At 47.3% G+C, this 19,920-nt stretch overlaps 2 protein-coding genes across 11 annotated transcripts in view; one reads left to right on the top strand and one right to left on the bottom strand.

Moving 5' to 3' along the window:
- CIMIP7 (ciliary microtubule inner protein 7) overlaps positions 1-6,465 on the bottom strand; it is a 123,194-nt gene extending 116,729 nt beyond the window's left edge. Inside the window, exons 1-2 of one of the 4 annotated variants that reach the window (XM_083155543.1) lie at positions 6,382-6,465; positions 5,402-5,563 (exon numbers count right to left, since the gene is read on the bottom strand). Coding sequence is in view for 1 of the 4 variants with exons in the window: in XM_083155540.1 (XP_083011666.1) it covers positions 236-262 (27 nt within the window). In the remaining 3 variants the exon portion in view is untranslated. Of the gene's footprint in view, positions 1-235; positions 818-5,401; positions 5,564-6,042; positions 6,155-6,381 lie in introns of those variants that run through there. The other 3 variants (XM_083155542.1, XM_083155544.1, XM_083155540.1) reach the window with 3 other exon arrangements.
- IHO1 (interactor of HORMAD1 1) overlaps positions 4,556-19,920 on the top strand; it is a 67,689-nt gene continuing 52,324 nt past the window's right edge. For 2 of the 7 annotated variants that reach the window (XM_083155535.1, XM_083155534.1), the window contains exons 1-2: positions 6,134-6,247; positions 12,467-12,530. Coding sequence is in view for 5 of the 7 variants with exons in the window: in XM_083155534.1 (XP_083011660.1) it covers positions 12,475-12,530 (56 nt within the window). In the remaining 2 variants the exon portion in view is untranslated. The other 5 variants (XM_083155537.1, XM_083155533.1, XM_083155538.1 and 2 more) reach the window with 5 other exon arrangements.

Here is a 19,920-nt window from a genome sequence, read left to right as displayed (position 1 = left end):
TATTTTGCCATAATGAACTGGCTTTAAAAAAAACATCCCAACCCGGAAAAGAAGCTGAAAAAGCAGGCGCTATGTGTGAAATAAGCACAAATATCTGAAGTTCTATGGAAACTATGTGAGCCAAGTGCAATTTAAACTTCGGGTATATCCATAGAATTATACAGTACAATATTTAGCATACAGGGCTGAGTGAACAGAACTAAATCTGGCTAAAAATACACAAAAACATCCTTACCCAGGATCCTGTAATGGCCTCAGGCATCACCCTCTTTCCAAAACCCACATACAAATCCTGTTTCAGGTGATCTCGGTGCAGCGAAAGCCCAGATTTGTGTTCTCAGCACTGTTATAATGGGTTGCCAGGGAAGTGTTGACAGCGTTGCTAGGCGACCAGGAGAATAAGGCATGAGCAGCTATTGAATTCTTACACAACATAAGAAGAGGGGACAGGGTTTATATCCTTTAATGAACAATATTGTTCAGACGGCTTTAAACAGACACCCACAGTTTCTTTTCAATAGACTGCACTGCAAACCTAACATGAGTGTTTACTGCAATCTCCTTGTTTTGGAACATTTCATTTCTGAAGGAAATTATTCATTCTGGTCATTTACTTTGAGCCTGATTCACAATTATACTCGGTCAGACAGACTTGCCCCAGGCTCCTCTTTGATGGATTAGACTATTATTAGTACAACCCAGTGGTAGCCCATTTATTCACAAATATAATGTAATACATTGGAAGCATATACATGCCTCCCAACTTTCTGAATATTAGAATAGCGCCTGAAAAGTGGGCGGGGCGTATGCAAATGAGGTCACAGCTTCTGCAAATTAGGCCGCGCCCTCGCTTTCGGCCGCGATTATACGCATGCGCACAGCATCTATTCTGTGACATTGGGGGGGACTCCCAACTGCCCCCCGCAGCGGGACACTGCCGGCCGCGGGAGGGACGCGGGAACGTCCCCAAAAATCGGGACGTTCCCACGTTTAGCGGGACAGTTGGGAGGTATGCATATACATACATAGGCGAATCTAAAGGTTGGTCACTCATTAGACTGCCCGGCGCCTGTACCTTTAAGTGTTAAATTAACACCACCGCTGCCCGGATTTCGCATAATACTTTTGTCCGCAGGACCCGGGAGGGCTGTGCGCATGCCCGACTGCACGCAGCTCCTCCCATGGTCCTTTGCGGAGCGTGCGTGCCATGACGTCGGGCGGTGCCATCTCCCGCCCTGGCTTCCTCCTCCTCCGTCCTCGCTGTCCGGCTCCCTCCTCCTGCATCTGCTGCAGCTGGGCTAGCGCACACACGTGTGTTTGTGTGGCGCAGCAGCCCAGCGCACAACCATAAGACTGCTCCCCGGCTCAGCTCCTGCCCCTGGTCTCTGACAGTGCTGGTAAGTGCAGCAGTGAGACTGACAGACTTACTGCTGCAGACAGTGCTGCCTGGCTTTGATTTATATTCTTGCCCAGCACCGTGCCCAGTGCCAGCCCAATGGCTTTTATTTAAAAAAAAAAAAAAAAAGGCTGTAATCTTTCCCAGTGCCCTGCCCAGTGCCCAGCAATGGCTTTTATTTAAAAAAAAAACCCGCTGTAATCTTTCTCAGTGCCCTGCCCGATGCCCTACAGGGTCTGTAGGGCACTGAGAAAGATTACAGCTTTTTTTTATAAAAGCCATTGCTGGGCACGGCCCCTGCCCAGTGGCAGGCCTGCCCAGCAATGGCTTTTATTTTAAAAAAAAACACTGTAATCTTTCCCGGTGCCCTGTCCAGTGCCCAGCAATAGCTTTTATAAAAAAAAAAAAAAAAAACGCTGTAATTTTTAAGGTTAAGCCACACCCTTTTAGGCCAAACCCCCGAAAAGTTTTCGCCGCACGCAAATTCAATGCCTCCAATCTAGGACCCACCATTAGCATATTTCTAGAATATATATACATATTAATGTACCTGGCTATAAATGGGACTCATTTCAAATTCTTTGACCACATCAGTGTCGTCTAGCCGCCTAAATTTTTAGCGCACGCCTTCGGCGCGCACGGTCCCTGTTTTCAGGTTCATATAGTTTCTAGAGGGATCATTTATAAATATATATTTCATTTCAGAATACAGTGTAAAATATTTTTTTTTTTTGGGGGGGGGGGCACTAAATGAATGTCTTGCCCCGGGCACCAGAAACCCTAGTTTCGGCCCTGGGGGGAGGTAAAAGGGCAGTGGTGGCAAAAAACGTGGGCATGCTCGCATGCGTTCCTGCCGTCTGGAAGGTCCCGGAGGCTTGCAGGGGTTTCGGGTGTCCATACACTGCTGCGAGATGTGTCAGCAGTGTATATGCACCTTTAGAGAGTGTGCCAGGGAGAGAAAGGGGGAGAGAGAGAGAGAGAGACAGGGAGTGAGAGAGGGTGCCAAGGAGAGAAAGGGGGAGGAGAGGTTGTCAGAGAGAGACAGGGAGTGACAGAGTGGGTCAGGAGGGGGGTAGAAGATGAGAGGGGGAGGGTGTACATGGGCGTTAAGGATGAGGGGGTAGAGGATGAGGGGGGGGGGGAAGGGGAGTAAAGGATGAGGGAGGGTAGAGGATGAGAGTGTGAGGATAGGGTAGCAGGGGAGTAGAGGATGGCAGGAGGGGTAGAGTACAGGGAGTGAGTGGTAGAGGACAGGGAGGCTCTGTCCACAGTCACAGTAGCAGCCGGACATGTACATCTAGCAGCACAGAGCTCCCATCTCCAGGTGCCGGGTCTCCAGATCCCCGGCACCAGCAGCGCAAAACTGCTTGTCCCCAGCATCACAGGGCTCCCATCTCTGGCACTGGGTTACAACTCTGTTTCCCAGCAGCTCAAACCTCCCTCTCCCCGGCATCGCAGCCCCTGAGGGATCCCTTTCACTGGCGCCGTGTCTTTAGCTCCTGATCCCCCAAGTGCTGCACCCTGATGTTATATCGCATAATTACAATGGGCGATTACCTTTTTAGAATTAACGTTGTACAGATGCAGGCTGGCATTATGGCCCTTATTCAGATCTGATCGCAGTACAAATTTGTTTGGAAAATGGGCAAAATCATGTGCACTGCAGGTGGGGCAGATTTAACATGTGCAGAGAGAGTTAGATTTGGGTGGGGTGTGTTGAAACTGAAATCTAAATTGCAGTGTAAAAATAATGCAGCCAGTATTTACCCTTCACAGAAACAAAATAACTCACCCAAATCTAACTCTCTCTGCACATGTTACATCTGCCCCACCTGCAGTGCACATGGTTTTGCCCATTTTCCAAACAAATTTGTACTGTGATCAGATCTGAATAAAGGCCTATGTGCGGATGAGATTTCCATGGATGTTAAAGGGACAGGTCAGTAACAATTATATTGATATGCTCCAGCCTTGGTCAATGTCATCCCAAAATCTTAAATGAGCATTACTCCTCACAGCACTAAGATCAAAGGTTCAATTCCCACTTTGACCCTAATTGTGTGGAGTTTGTATATTCTCCCCATACGAGTGCGGGTTTCCTCCGGGAACTCTAAAATCTAAAAATATACTGGTAGGTTAATTGGCTCCTAACAAAAATGAACCCTAGAATCTCTGTGTGCGTGTACATGTGATAGGGAATATAGATTGTAAGCTCCACTGGGGCAGGGACTGATGTAAATGTTCAAATATTCTCTGTAAAGCGCTGCGGAATATGTGCGCTATACAAGAAACTGGTAATAAATAAATATATATTCTCCCTGTGCTTAAGTGGATGTCCACCTGCCACAATCCAAAAATATATACTGGTAGGTACATTTTTCTTAAGGCAATTTCCTTTCATTATAACCAGGGGCCCCACTGCCGCCATCCCATGGCACTGTGAAAATGTTACCCTCCTTGGCACCTGAAAGGCAGGTTCCCCATTGAGCCTCCTCCCATCTGATAGCCATGTACCCACCTTGCCTCTATCTTGTTCCCTTTGTGTGATCCATTCCCTCTCTCCCCGCCTTGTAAGAGGTACATACCTTTCTTCTCCTGGGCCCTACACGATTGATGTCCCCCCTTTCAACTACAGGGTGAAGGGGGGGGGGGGGGGTTTGCAGGGTGATATCACCCCTTCCCCCTGTGTGACCCCTGTTCCCATTTACCAACGCCTCTGTGTGAGCCAGGTCATAACGCTTCTTTCTGAATTCCGTCTTCTGTACACACAGAGTGACAGTCACATCACCCTAGTCTCTGTAATCCCACACAGGATGTCACATGACGACCACTCCATCCACTTGATACTCCATGAAAAGCTTGGCCCCAGCAAGATTTCAGTATGCTGGGTGCCCATCAGCTGATTCGAGATCAAGTAGTCAAGGTGTCATAACATGCTGGCCAGATTTGATGGTGGTCACGCAAACTCTGTCTTGGAAAACATCGGTGGCAATGAATACTGGATCTACAGTTTTTACCCTGAGACCAAACGGTTGGCCCAGTGGACCCCCGTTGGAGGTGCACTGCCACAAATGTTCCGACGTTAGTGAAAGAAATTTGTGCAGAAATGCACTGCCCCTGGTGACGAACCAATGTCTGTCAAGTGCTGGAAGCCATTTCAAGGCCCTGTGTAAGAACTCACGCTTGTGGTTACCCTTCTTCATCACGGCAACACGTCCAAAAAAGTGATACATTTTCTGGCTCAAAGCATCAAGAAGCTTGAAGTCCAGACCTGTCCCACAAAGCAAGCACAAGATGGGTGAGATTTATTTTGCTTCACTGGAAGCTGCAGTGGAGACCTTCACAGGGCCGGCGCCACCACTAGGCAGCTCTAGGCATTTGCCTAGGGCGCCGGCACCTGGAGGGCGGCAGTTCGCCCCTCACCCCCAGCGAACTGTATAAAAAAATTGCTGCCCCGGCGTCCCTGCAGTGCTGGGGCGGTCAGGGGTGTCCGTGCCGTAGGGGTACCTGCGGCGGCGTCATGTGTATAAAGCTGGCTGCGGCCGGCGGGGTCCCTGTAGTGAATAGCAAATAACTAGCGCTATGCGCGCGGCGGCACGGGAAGCGCTAGTTATTTGCTATTCACTACAGGGACCCCGCCGGCCCTGGACCTTCATTCAACACGTAGAAGACATACCTGCTACAGACTGGCCCAGCTGCTTCACCGAGTGGTTTGAGCGCAGGTAACGGTGTGTACACATTAGACCAGTGGTAGCCAACCCTAGCCCTCGAGAGCTACCAACAGTTTACATTTTCCAGACAACCTAGCTGCTGCACAGCTGCACTCATTAATCACTGACACATTTTAAAAGATCCACAGGTGGAGCTAATTATCTCACTTGTGATTCTGTGAGGAGACCTGCAAAACATGCACTGTTGGTAGCTCTCGAGGACTAGGGTTGGCTACCCCAGCACTAGACAAATGATAAAGATCAAAATGAATGATATTTTTGTACGTGTACCCACTTGCCTTTGCGGCTATTCCCCGCAGGGTCCTATTGCTGCAGATATCAGGGTACGAAAGCACAACATGCTACAAGATGATGAAATACAATAACGCGATTGCCCGTTCTTCTGCTGCGTCCAAATTCAGCACCAAAAATTCGGAAACATCCAGATTGCGGTTACCTGTAGTGAAATACACATTATCAATCACCTAGTTGACAACACACACACACAACACTTATGCTGTGTACACACTTGTACAATCTGCATGAGATCCAGATGCCATTACAATTTAGACTATCTGCATACAATTTATAGACAGGGCAGCCAAGACTTTCTAGCTGAGATATGGGAGCGCGCATCTTGAACGCATCTGGATCGCTTGGGATAAAACCCATACAATCTGCATGAGATCCAGATGAGATTTTGACTATAGTCAAAATCTCATCTGGATCTCATGCAGATTGTACAAGTCTGTACACAGCATTATTTATACACACACAACACATACACACACAACACTTATTTATACACACACTCTTATTTATACACACACTCTTATTTATACACACACACACCACTTATTTATACACACATATTCATGAGAAATACATTGTATGTATATACACACACATATGTATACACATATATGTATATATTACAATGTGATATAATAAATGAGTCCTTCTCCTGGCAGTGCGCAGTGCCGCAGAGTGTAAAAGTACGTAACACTGAGCACTCCATCCCACAAGACGGGTGGAAGCCTGAGGTAGGAAGACGCGGGAAAAGGTAGAGGGGGAGCGCGCAGCACGGGAGCGCGCACGAGTGGGCAGGTGGCGCCGACGGGCACAGAAGAAGCGCTGTGAGGTAAATGTGCAGTAAAGCTACACCGCCGCCATCTTCCTCCGAAATGGGAGGAGCTGCCATAGGAACCACCCCCGGCCATCGGGCATTTGTGTTACGCCATGTTAGAGCTGGCAGACAGCAGAGCAGTTACTTACTGGGTGAATAGACGCCATGGACGATTGTTGCAGCACACCAGCCTGCTGGTTCCACCGCTGCTATGTAGCTACGACTACACAAAGATTCTAGTCCCACAGTAGCTGGGCGTGGCAAAGACATAGGAGGCATTCGCATGGTCAGGGTTGCCTTGCCTGCCCCTCTCCATGCTCCTGGGCTCTTCCCTGGTGATGTAGGATTGCCAGCACCTGTGGTGACACCTTTCTTATCAGTTACCTAGCTCCCCACAGGTGCTGGCAATCATACATTATCCATACCTCCCAGCATGCCCCTCTCCAGGAGGACACAATGCTCTGTTCCTGGGCTTCCCTGGTAATGTAGGATTGCCAGCACCTGTGGTGACACCTTTCTTATCAGTTACCTAGCTCCCCACAGGTGCTGGCAATCCTACATTATCCATACCTCCCAGTATGCCCCTCTCCAGGAGGACACAATGCTCTGTTCCTGGGCTTCCCTGGTAAAGTAGGATTGCCAGCACCTGTGGTGACACCTTTCTTATCAGTTACCTAGCTCCCCACAGGTGCTGGCAATCATACATTATCCATACCTCCCCGCATGCCCCTCTCCAGGAGGACACAATGCTCTGCTCCTGGGCTTCCCTGGTAATGTATGATTGCCAGCGCCTGTGGTGACACCTTTCTTATCAGTTACCCAGCTCCTCACAGGTGCTGGCAATCATACATTATCCATACCTCCCAGCATGCCCCTCTCCAGGAGGACACAATGCTCTGTTCCTGGGCTCTTCCCTGGTAATGTATGATTGCCAGCACCTGTGGTGACACCTTTCTTATCAGTTACCTAGCTCCCCACAGGTGCTGGCAATCCTACATTATCCATACCTCCCAGCATGCCCCTCTCCAGGAGGACACAATGCTCTGTTCCTGGGCTTCCCTGGTAATGTATGATTGCCATCACCTGTGGTGACAACTTTCTTATCAGTTACCTAGCTCCCCACAGGTGCTGGCAATCCTACATTATCCATACCTCCCAGCATGCCCCTCTCTAGGAGGACTCAATGCTCTGTTCCTAGTCTTCCCTGGTAATGTAGGATTGCCAGCACCTGTGGTGACACCTTTCTTATCAGTTACCTAGCTCCCCACAGGTGCTGGCAATCATACATTATCCATACCTTCCAGCATGCCTCTCTCCAGGAGGACATAATCCTCTATTCCTGGACTTCCCTGGTAATGTATGATTGCCAGCACCTGTGGTGACACCTTTCTTATCAGTTACCTAGCTCCCCACAGGTGCTGGCAATCATACATTATCCATACCTCCCAGCATGCCCCTCTCCAGGAGGACACAATGCTCTGTTCCTGGGCTTCCCTGGTAATGTAGGATTGCCAGCACCTGTGGTGACACCTTTCTTATCAGTTACCTAGCTCCCCACAGGTGCTGGCAATCATACATTATCCATACCTCCCAGCATGCCCCTCTCCAGGAGGACACAATGCTCTGTTCCTGGGCTTCCCTGGTAAAGTAGGATTGCCAGCACCTGTGGTGACACCTTTCTTATCAGTTACCTAGCTCCCCACAGGTGCTGGCAATCATACATTATCCATACCTCCCAGCATGCCCCTCTCCAGGAGGAGACAACGCTCTGCTCTGGACTTCCCTGGTAATGTATGATTGCCAGCACCTGTGGTGACACCTTTCTTATCAGTTACCTAGCTCCCCACAGGTGCTGGCAATCATACATTATCCATACCTCCCAGCATGCCCCTCTCCAGGAGGAGACAACGCTCTGTTCCTGGGCTTCCCTGGTAATGTAGGATTGCCAGCACCTGTGGTGACACCTTTCTTATCAGTTACCTAGCTCCCCACAGGTGCTGGCAATCCTACATTATCCATACCTCCCAGCATGCCCCTCTCCAGGAGGAGACAACGCTCTGTTCCTGGGCTTCCCTGGTAATGTAGGATTGCCAGCACCTGTGGTGACACCTTTCTTATCAGTTACCTAGCTCCCCACAGGTGCTGGCAATCATACATTATCCATACCTCCCAGCATGCCCCTCTCCAGGAGGACACAATGCTCTGTTCCTGGGCTTCCCTGGTAATGTATGATTGCCAGCACCTGTGGTGACACCTTTCTTATCAGTTACCTAGCTCCCCACAGGTGCTGGCAATCATACATTATCCATACCTCCCAGCATGCCCCTCTCCAGGAGGACACAATGCTCTGTTCCTGGGCTTCCCTGGTAATGTAGGATTGCCAGCACCTGTGGTGACACCTTTCTTATCAGTTACCTAGCTCCCCACAGGTGCTGGCAATCCTACATTATCCATACCTCCCAGTATGCCCCTCTCCAGGAGGACACAATGCTCTGTTCCTGGGCTTCCCTGGTAAAGTAGGATTGCCAGCACCTGTGGTGACACCTTTCTTATCAGTTACCTAGCTCCCCACAGGTGCTGGCAATCATACATTATCCATACCTCCCCGCATGCCCCTCTCCAGGAGGACACAATGCTCTGCTCCTGGGCTTCCCTGGTAATGTATGATTGCCAGCGCCTGTGGTGACACCTTTCTTATCAGTTACCCAGCTCCTCACAGGTGCTGGCAATCATACATTATCCATACCTCCCAGCATGCCCCTCTCCAGGAGGACACAATGCTCTGTTCCTGGGCTCTTCCCTGGTAATGTATGATTGCCAGCACCTGTGGTGACACCTTTCTTATCAGTTACCTAGCTCCCCACAGGTGCTGGCAATCATACATTATCCATACCTCCCAGCATGCCCCTCTCCAGGAGGACACAATGCTCTGTTCCTGGGCTTCCCTGGTAATGTAGGATTGCCAGCACCTGTGGTGACACCTTTCTTATCAGTTACCTAGCTCCCCACAGGTGCTGGCAATCCTACATTATCCATACCTCCCAGTATGCCCCTCTCCAGGAGGACACAATGCTCTGTTCCTGGGCTTCCCTGGTAAAGTAGGATTGCCAGCACCTGTGGTGACACCTTTCTTATCAGTTACCTAGCTCCCCACAGGTGCTGGCAATCATACATTATCCATACCTCCCCGCATGCCCCTCTCCAGGAGGACACAATGCTCTGCTCCTGGGCTTCCCTGGTAATGTATGATTGCCAGCGCCTGTGGTGACACCTTTCTTATCAGTTACCCAGCTCCTCACAGGTGCTGGCAATCATACATTATCCATACCTCCCAGCATGCCCCTCTCCAGGAGGACACAATGCTCTGTTCCTGGGCTCTTCCCTGGTAATGTATGATTGCCAGCACCTGTGGTGACACCTTTCTTATCAGTTACCTAGCTCCCCACAGGTGCTGGCAATCATACATTATCCATACCTCCCAGCATGCCCCTCTCCAGGAGGACACAATGCTCTGTTCCTGGGCTTCCCTGGTAATGTAGGATTGCCAGCACCTGTGGTGACACCTTTCTTATCAGTTACCTAGCTCCCCACAGGTGCTGGCAATCCTACATTATCCATACCTCCCAGTATGCCCCTCTCCAGGAGGACACAATGCTCTGTTCCTGGGCTTCCCTGGTAAAGTAGGATTGCCAGCACCTGTGGTGACACCTTTCTTATCAGTTACCTAGCTCCCCACAGGTGCTGGCAATCATACATTATCCATACCTCCCCGCATGCCCCTCTCCAGGAGGACACAATGCTCTGCTCCTGGGCTTCCCTGGTAATGTATGATTGCCAGCGCCTGTGGTGACACCTTTCTTATCAGTTACCCAGCTCCTCACAGGTGCTGGCAATCATACATTATCCATACCTCCCAGCATGCCCCTCTCCAGGAGGACACAATGCTCTGTTCCTGGGCTCTTCCCTGGTAATGTATGATTGCCAGCACCTGTGGTGACACCTTTCTTATCAGTTACCTAGCTCCCCACAGGTGCTGGCAATCCTACATTATCCATACCTCCCAGCATGCCCCTCTCCAGGAGGACACAATGCTCTGTTCCTGGGCTTCCCTGGTAATGTATGATTGCCATCACCTGTGGTGACAACTTTCTTATCAGTTACCTAGCTCCCCACAGGTGCTGGCAATCCTACATTATCCATACCTCCCAGCATGCCCCTCTCTAGGAGGACTCAATGCTCTGTTCCTAGTCTTCCCTGGTAATGTAGGATTGCCAGCACCTGTGGTGACACCTTTCTTATCAGTTACCTAGCTCCCCACAGGTGCTGGCAATCATACATTATCCATACCTTCCAGCATGCCTCTCTCCAGGAGGACATAATCCTCTATTCCTGGACTTCCCTGGTAATGTATGATTGCCAGCACCTGTGGTGACACCTTTCTTATCAGTTACCTAGCTCCCCACAGGTGCTGGCAATCATACATTATCCATACCTCCCAGCATGCCCCTCTCCAGGAGGACACAATGCTCTGTTCCTGGGCTTCCCTGGTAATGTATGATTGCCAGCACCTGTGGTGACACCTTTCTTATCAGTTACCTAGCTCCCCACAGGTGCTGGCAATCATACATTATCCATACCTCCCAGCATGCCCCTCTCCAGGAGGACACAATGCTCTGTTCCTGGGCTTCCCTGGTAATGTAGGATTGCCAGCACCTGTGGTGACACCTTTCTTATCAGTTACCTAGCTCCCCACAGGTGCTGGCAATCCTACATTATCCATACCTCCCAGTATGCCCCTCTCCAGGAGGACACAATGCTCTGTTCCTGGGCTTCCCTGGTAAAGTAGGATTGCCAGCACCTGTGGTGACACCTTTCTTATCAGTTACCTAGCTCCCCACAGGTGCTGGCAATCATACATTATCCATACCTTCCAGCATGCCCCTCTCCAGGAGGACACAATGCTCTGTTCCTGGGCTCTTCCCTGGTAATGTATGATTGCCAGCACCTGTGGTGACACCTTTCTTATCAGTTACCTAGCTCCCCACAGGTGCTGGCAATCATACATTATCCATACCTCCCAGCATGCCCCTCTCCAGGAGGACACAATGCTCTGTTCCTGGGCTTCGCTGGTAATGTATGATTGCCAGCACCTGTGGGGAGCCAGGTAAAGGTGTTTCAGCACAGGTGATGGTAATCCTACATTACCAGGGAAGTCCAGGAACAGCATTTTCTCCCGCATGGAGAGGGTCAGGTAAGGCAACCCTACGCAAGGTTCTTATACAGACTGGTGCACTACAAATACCATAATGACATCTCATGGTTATTATTCCCTCATCTTGTTTGTTATAATAAAGAGAAACATAACTGGTGTACCTATGTTCTAACAGAGGCTTGTGAATTATAAGTGCCATGTCATACAAAAGAGGGTTTAGGGGTCCATGTAATTGTACAAAGACGAGAGAGAGAGAGAGATAAAGCACAAACTAATCAGCTAATTTTTCCATACCTCCCAGCATGCCCCTCTCCAGGAGGGACAATGCTCTATTCCTGGGCTTCCATTTTAATTTAGGATGGTATCACCTGTGGTGACACCTTTCTGACCAATTGATCTGTTAAATACATGTGATGACAATCCTACATTAAGGAGGGAAGTCTATAGACAGAGCATTGTTTCCCCCCTGGAATGGGTCATGTTGGGAGGTATGGTTTTCCTAATCTAACATGGCTGTCACATGATAGTGAAGAGCTGATTGGCTGGTGAGTTATCACCTTCCACTTTATCGCTCTCCAAGGCTCAGTACATCAACCCCTTAAGGCTCTGCACTAAAATATGTTAATACTGTACATGGATGTAAGTCAACTAAAATAAAACCTGTGGCCTTGCCGAAAACACTACATCATGGGTCTTCAACCTGTGGCCCTCCAGATGTTGTGAAACTACATGTTCCAACGTGCATTGCCACATTTTCCCCTATAAAAGCATGCCACAACTGTCAGGGCATGCTGGGACATGTAGTTCCACAACATCTGGAGGGCCACAGGTTGAAGACCTGTGCACTACATGATTCTATTTAGCTTTGTATCTTCATTGCATTAGAATTCTCATTCAAATGTGAAAAATATATTGGTTACAAAAGAATGTTGGCATCATACATATTTCAGATTCATGTGATACTAGTGGGTGTGTAATATATATGTATACTGTATAGTTAGAATTTGCCTTTTTCTCTGCAGACTTTAAAATGAATTTAAATGTTTGGAACATCAAAGACATGTTCAGCGTCCCTCCAGGAGCCGGGTGAGGTTTTTCTGTACTTATACAGGTTGAGTTGGTATGGATCATTGGATAGACACCAACTAGGTCGATAAAGCATTAGGTTGACATGCATGAAGGTCGACATGGGTTAGTTCGACAGGATCATTAGGTTGACACAAGCATTATGTCGACATGGGGAAGGTCAACCGTCAAAAGGACAACATGGGGTTTTCACTTTTTTTTACCTGAATGTTGACACTAGAACGTAGCACCACATCCCCTCGCATGGCTTGCTGCACTTCGCTATTTTATTCTGCCACCACCCCCTAGTGGATGGTAGTGCATGAAATACCACCTGTCGGCGCATGTCAGCTCAAAAAAAACCTCATGTCGACCGTTTGACTGTTGACCTTCCCTATGTCGACCTAATGCTTGTGTCAACCTAATGACCCTGTTGACTTAACCCGTGTTGACCTTCAGTCATGTCGACCTTCATGCAGGTCAACCTAGTGGTGTCGACTTAATGCTTGTCAACCTAGTGACCTATTCCGGTTGACTATCCCTCATCCAAAATGCGCAAAGAATTTTGGATAATGGATTATTCCGTATTTCAGAATATTTTTATATTTGAATGAGCATTTTGTTGTATATACACATCACACTCATGAAATACACACAAATATATTTAATTTGTGCATGAAACATTGTTTGTTTATAATCTCAGACACTGAATTTGAATGCCAAGCAATCATGTCCTTGCAGTGCCAGTAGTGTAGTGTAGTGTAGATGTAGCCAGTAGTGCCAGTTATAGATGTACCCAGTAGGTTTTTAGCAAAAAATAAAAGTACATTTTGGAGACTATGGATATTTGGATAAGGGATACTCAACCTGTAGTATAATGTCATTCAGGGGCATAACTTAATATTCGTAGGCCCCATAGCAAAGGTTTGTAAGGGCCCCCTATTTAGACACTGATGGTGATAAATGTATGTAAAACATTACTTACACAGTAAAGATGGGCCCCATTCAGCTCTGGGCCCCAAAGCAGCAGCAACCCCTGCACCTAGGGTAGTTACGCCCTTGTGTTAGGGGAAACTGAGTGCGGGGACCCTATGACAGTGGATCGATGGTCCTGCTGGCTTCCTGCAAGCTAAGACTTAACCAATAACAACCACGTTTGTGGGGTCGAATTAGGCCCGGCCCCAGACCAATGTTGCGTGGTCTTGAGTTGGACAAGTTGGCTCGCAGGAGATCGAACACACTGCAAGAATGGGTGAGATGAGGTATACACACAGCCTCCCAGAACGTGAGGGTAAGAACCCCCAGGTGCAACAATGCACAGATGGTAACTAGGTGAATGTCCCTTATACCCCTTTTACACCAAGGAAAAACCCAGGTCGGACCCAGGTCAGTGTTTGTGTAAAAGGGACCAACCCAGGTCCATTGACACTGGACTCCTACCCAGGTCCTGACCAGGGTGGAACACTGGTTGGACCTTATGCTGGGTATACATATATACAATCGTCGGGCCGTTCTTCCGTTCTGGGACGAACGGCTGTTCGATTGTATAGGTGTGTACGCTGTCCCGACTCCCTCTGTACGCTCGATAAACGGGCAAAAACGGTCTTGTCCGTCCATACTCGATCGGTCGAAGGTTCAGTGCTGTTTAATATACATCCGACAGGACGGGCCCATATCGGAACAAAAGTGCAGTGTGTACGCACGTTCGATCGATATGCTGACCTTGCTATTATACTGGCAAAATTGGAACGCCCATGTGGGCGTTCCGTAGTTGCATGATCTCTCCTACAGCACACCTCTCCCCTTTATAGCTGGTCGCCGTATCTGTCCCTAGTCACCCTGCTATAAATATGGGGTACGCGACTACAGTCAGCCAGCAGGGTGACTATGGACAGATACGGCAAACTGCTATAAAGACGGGGGAAAGCATCTACAGTCAGTCGGCAGGGTGACTATGGACAGATACGGCAAACTGCTATGAAGACGGGGTACGCGACTACAGTCAGTTTGCAGTATCTGTCCATAGTCACCCTGCCGGCTGACTGTAGACGTGTACCCCGACTTTTGTTTAGGTTCTGTACTCACGCCTCTTTGTTTTAGTATGCCCTTAACCCAGCCCATTATGATAATTTTGTTTATATATATCGTGTCAATAGTCCAAATCGAGAGTGTGTGTACGGTGGTACAATCTTCGGTACTTGTTTCCTAGCACGGCCACAATCGCGGGCATCGTGTACCTTTAAGTTAAGGTACACGATGCCCGCGATGGACCCGATTTCCTTTGAAATCAGGTCCATTTTGCCAGCAAAGGGAAAATCGCGGGCATCGCGTCGGTCGCGACCATTAACATTGGCACCGACGCGATGCCCGCGATTTTGCCATAGGCTTCAATGTTAAAATATTTTTTAACATTGAAATCGGGAGCATCGTGTCGGTCTTGTGCCATTATAATGGCACAAGATGAGATGGACTTGATAAAGTCCATCTCACATAGTAAATAGGGGACTGGGGGGAGCACATGGGTGATGCTGCACTTTTATACTGCTATGTGTGCTTGAGCACTGAATATAACTTTTTGAAAAAATATTTTGCAAAATAAACCAACCAACATTTTTTCAATGCTAACTTTTCATGTCTTTTAATTTTTATTTAAATCATTGAGGGAAGGTTGGCTGGCAGTTTATCAGTCCTAAAATTGTCATTTTTAATGTCATCCGTAGGGAAAAGCAGGAGTGACCCAGGTTCAGTGTAAATGGTGCAGACCCAGGTTGAAGTGCTGTGTAAATGGGGTATGAAGCTGGGTCCGACCAGGGATTTTGGTGTAAAAGGGGTATAATACCCCTTTTCCACTAGCCTAAATATCCTGGGTTTTTGTACGGGAGCACGTAAAATCCAGGATTTTAGGCAGGTGGAAACGCTCTCAGTTGAAATAACCCAGGTCTTGAGACCCGGCATTTCTACCCAGGTAGCGACCAGGGTTGAACACGAGTTCAACCTGGGTCACGGTGTAGTGTAAACGGGTAACCTGGGTCGAGGAGACCCGGGTACCGTTCAATACAATGCAAAAGCCAGTGCAGGGAGATGCTACTCTAGGTATCACTGTCTTTACAAAGAGGTATAGCGCTGAGAACCTCTTGGTAAAACTGAGAGATGTCATAGCGACATGGCTTACCACACTTGGGCTCTCCTCAGGATTTATCGTTTCAGATAACGCCATTAATATTGTGAAAGCATTACAGCTGGGTGAATTCGAACACATCCCCTGTTTTGCTCACACGATCAACTTAGTGGTTCAGGCATTTTTAAGGAACGACAAGGGTGTGCAAGAGATGCTGTGGGTTGCACAAAAAATGTCGGGGCATTTCTGGCATTCTGCAACAGCGTGCAGGAGATTGCAGCAGCTGCAAGATGAATTTAATCTGCCCGTCCATCAGCTGAAGCAGGAGGTGCCAACACTTTGGGCAGTATTGAATGAGAAAAGTTCTCCGTGTTTTGTGGAGAACTTGTGCTTTGTTCGCCTTGGACGGAGCATTTTGCTCTCCAAAAGCGAGCAACCCTATTCAATGTGAAATGTTCTCCGTCTTTCTAAGTGATGTTCTCCGTGTCTCTCCGTGTAGCAATTCTCCATCTTTTGATGGAGAGCTGGAATGTGAACTTTTAAACTAAAAGGTTTTTTTAAGAAATTTTGGTGTCAAAAAATCAGTTTTTTTTTTCTGTGAAGGGGCATGTTATTTTTATTCATGTGCTTATAGCACATGAATATATATTTAATTTAAAAAAAATATTTTTTTTAATTTGTTTTTTTTTAACACAGTGCAGCCAGCAGGGGGCGCCGGAGCCGCTCATTAGATATTCATATATTCACTGCACCCGAACGTAACTATGCACAAACGGGTGCAGTGAATACTGGGTCCCCCGCTGGCTATAGGGTGATGTGGTGTTGGCGGAAACAATAAAAAAATATAAAATAAGGCTGGCCAAACATTTATTGGTTAAAAACATCCAAGGGTACAAATACGAATCAAAATCTGTCTTTAAAATATCAGAATATACTATATAACAAGGGATAAGCTATTAAAGCCTAGGTTGAACTCGATGGATGCAAGTCTTTATTCAGCGTTATCTACTATGTAACTATGGGCCTTATTTTGGTTCATTCTTTCTAACAAAATCCTTCTTAGATGGACAAAACCATGTGCACTGCGGGTGGGGCAGATGTAACTTGTGCAGAGAGAATTAGATTTGGGTGGGGTTTTACTTCAAAGTGAGATCTATATTGCAGTGTAAAAATAAAGCAGTCAGTATTTTCCCTGCACAGAAACAAAATTACTCACCCAAATCTAATTCTCTCTGCACATGTTACATCTGCCCCCCCTGCAGTGCACATGGTTTTGTCCATCTAAGAAGGATTTTGTCAGAAAGAATGAACCAAAATAAGGCCCTATGTAACATCAGTCAGTCTTTACCTTACTTTGGGCGCCCAAACAAACCAGTTATTTCAGTCACAGGTTTGGCAGTCCCTCTGGCTGAAATGTCTGGTTTGTCAACTGTGCAATGTCCTATTACAACCTACCCAGGGACAATTCCATCTTGCGCCTCTTCTTTTTCTTGAGATTCTTCTTCTTATATGATGCACTATTTTGAGCATTGCTTCTTTTATTGTGGGGGGCCAAATGAACCAGTCATTTCAGTCACAGGTTTGGCAGTCTCTCTGGCTGAAATGACTGGTTTGTCAAGTGTGCAATGTCCTATTACAACCTAAGGGTGGGTGTGTGGACCCAAGGACAATTCCATCTAGCACCTCTTATTTTTTTGCCATTATGTGCTTTTTGAGGCATACTTTTTCAAACTGCTGCACTGCCACTCCAAGATGAGACACGTATTTGTACTGCCCACTTGTGTGGCTTAGCATAGTCATCCAGCTACCTCTGTCCAACTTACAAATAGATCCCTCATATGCAGATTCACTGGCACACCCCATATACTAAAAGGGATATAAGGAAGGGGGGGGTCTTATTGGGTGTTAAACTGATGCTTTTTGGTGTCTAGTTTTTCAAACTTCCTGTCTGCCATTGCAGTGCCACTCCTAGATGAGCCACGTGTTTGTGCCGCACACTTGTGTGGCTTAGCATAGTTATCCAGCTACCTCGGTTCAACCTTTTGCCCTTAAAACAATATTGCGAGGTGCAAAGTGGTCAAAATTGTCTGGAAAGGGCTGGAAATTAATGTTATTGAGGTTAATATTACTCTAGGGACAAAAGAAAAACGCAAATTTGGGCAAATTACGTGATTTGGGCATTTTTTGACCATTTTTCCAAAACTTTTCACAAAATGAAAGCCAAATCCCGGCGACGAATCCAGATGTGCCAGATGTGACAGAGGGCGGGTTTAAAAATGGTCGGGAAGTGTTAAAATCGCGTTGCGTCGCATCGCATGCCATTGTATACCATACAATAAGCATACGATGAGACGCGATTACGACGCGATGGCAAATCGCGTCGCGTCGCATCGTATGCTTATTGTAATGACATTCAATTTCCACATCGGGCGCCCGGATAACTCACAAGTACCCCTTTCAGTGAATGAAAATTTGTGTAGGGTCTGACAAAACATAAATTACATCAAGGTGTTACGATCCGCCTCCATCGGATCGGTGTAAATGTGCAGTTTATATATTCTGTTTGCAGTTTGTATGTTTTCCCCTGGATCAGTACTCCGGGTTTTGCTGATCCAGCTCCCTGGGTTTCAAGCATACCCTGCTTCTTGGGTGTGGCTGCATGCAAGATTATATAGTTAGGTTCTCAGCATGCAGATGCGGGTGCAGTTCTGTTTGTCTTGGTTCCTGCTCCAGAGTGTTCCCGGTCCCAGCACTTTGTATCCAGTGTCCTGTGTTCCAGCTTTGTTTGTAACTCAGTCAGCATGTGCCTGGTGCGGAATCGGTACATCTGTCAGACCACACTTAGGTCTACAGTCATTAGGTCGACCCCACTAGGTCGACTGGCAGGAAGGTCGACATGGGCCAAGGTCGACATGACTTAAGGTCGAATTTGCATAAAGGTCGACATGATGAAGGTCGACTGGTCATAAGGTCGACATGGGTTTTTCCCTGTTTTTGACCAGAATGTCGACACAGTCGACATGGACACAGTTGGCAATGAGAATCGGACCCTCGCTTTGCTCGCTTCGCTCGCCACAGCTTTAATAACCTCCTCCACGCCCTAGTGGATGGTAGGGCATGAAATACCGCCTGTTGGCACATGTCAGCTCAAAAAACAGTGAAAAACCCATGTCGACCTTATGACCAGTCGACCTTCCTCATGTCGACCTTTATGCAAATTCGACCTTAAGTCATGTCGACCTTGGCCCATGTCGACCTTAAGTCAGGTAGACCTTCCTGCCAGTCGACCTAGTGGGGTCGACCTAATGACTGTAGACCTAAGTTCATTCTAATAGATGACCGCTTCCCCCTGGTGCCTGGTCCCTGGTTGCCTCAGTCCTCAGTACCTGCTTTGTCCAGCCTGCAGTGTCCTTGCCAGAGCCTGCTGTCAGTCTTCATTTCAGATAAGTCAGGGGTCCCCTGCATCCTTATCTTTGCATGATCTTTTTGTTACCATCTGTGCATTGTTGCACCCATTGTATACTTTAATGTATATGAACCTGAGGGAATAGAATCACAGGTCTTAATGTATATGAACCTGAGGGAATAGAATCACAGATCTTAATGTATATGAACCTGAGGGAATAGAATCACAGATCTTAATGTATATGAACCTGAGGGAATAGAATCACAGATCTTAATGTATATGAACCTGAGGGAATAGAATCACAGATCTTAATGTAAATGAACCTCAGGGAATAGAATCACAGATCCTCATTGAAATAGAACAGAATCCAATTCAGTGTTTTTTTTAACACGTTTAAATTCTCTATTTCTTTTAATAAAAGTTGAGTTTTATATCTACAAACATCACTTATCACTGCAATATCGGAGACCCAAATGTTTGTTGACGGGCATCTCTACTATATACTTAATATCCCCTTTCACTCATATTGTGTGTGAACTAAGCACCCCAGGAGAGAACTCTCCACTAGTGTGACTATCCTAAATACTGTTCCAACTATTTAAGCAGTTCCTCCCAAAAGGGTCTTCAAATTTCTACTGTTTTTCATATGTTGCTACTGACTCAGGGGCACACCACCAACCCACCGTATACTTACCTATAAGGGGAATCAAATTTGGTAGTTGATTTTACATCTGATTTTGGGCGCATCTCTGTAAAAATACTTACCTCTAAACGTCGTTTAGTTCTTGTGCGGCATCAAAACCCCAGTGGTTTTTTTTGCAAGTTCTATCACAGGCCATGCTCTTTGGCTGGGGGTACACTACTATGAGAAATGACGGGATATTTGG

The sequence above is a fragment of the Crinia signifera genome, chromosome 8 (assembly GCF_055691185.1).
Source record: "Crinia signifera chromosome 8, ASM5569118v1, whole genome shotgun sequence".
In the NCBI taxonomy this organism is placed as follows: Eukaryota; Metazoa; Chordata; class Amphibia; order Anura; family Myobatrachidae; genus Crinia; species Crinia signifera.
Note: the sequence above shows the minus strand (reverse complement) of the source record. Positions and strands in the feature narration are given on the sequence as shown.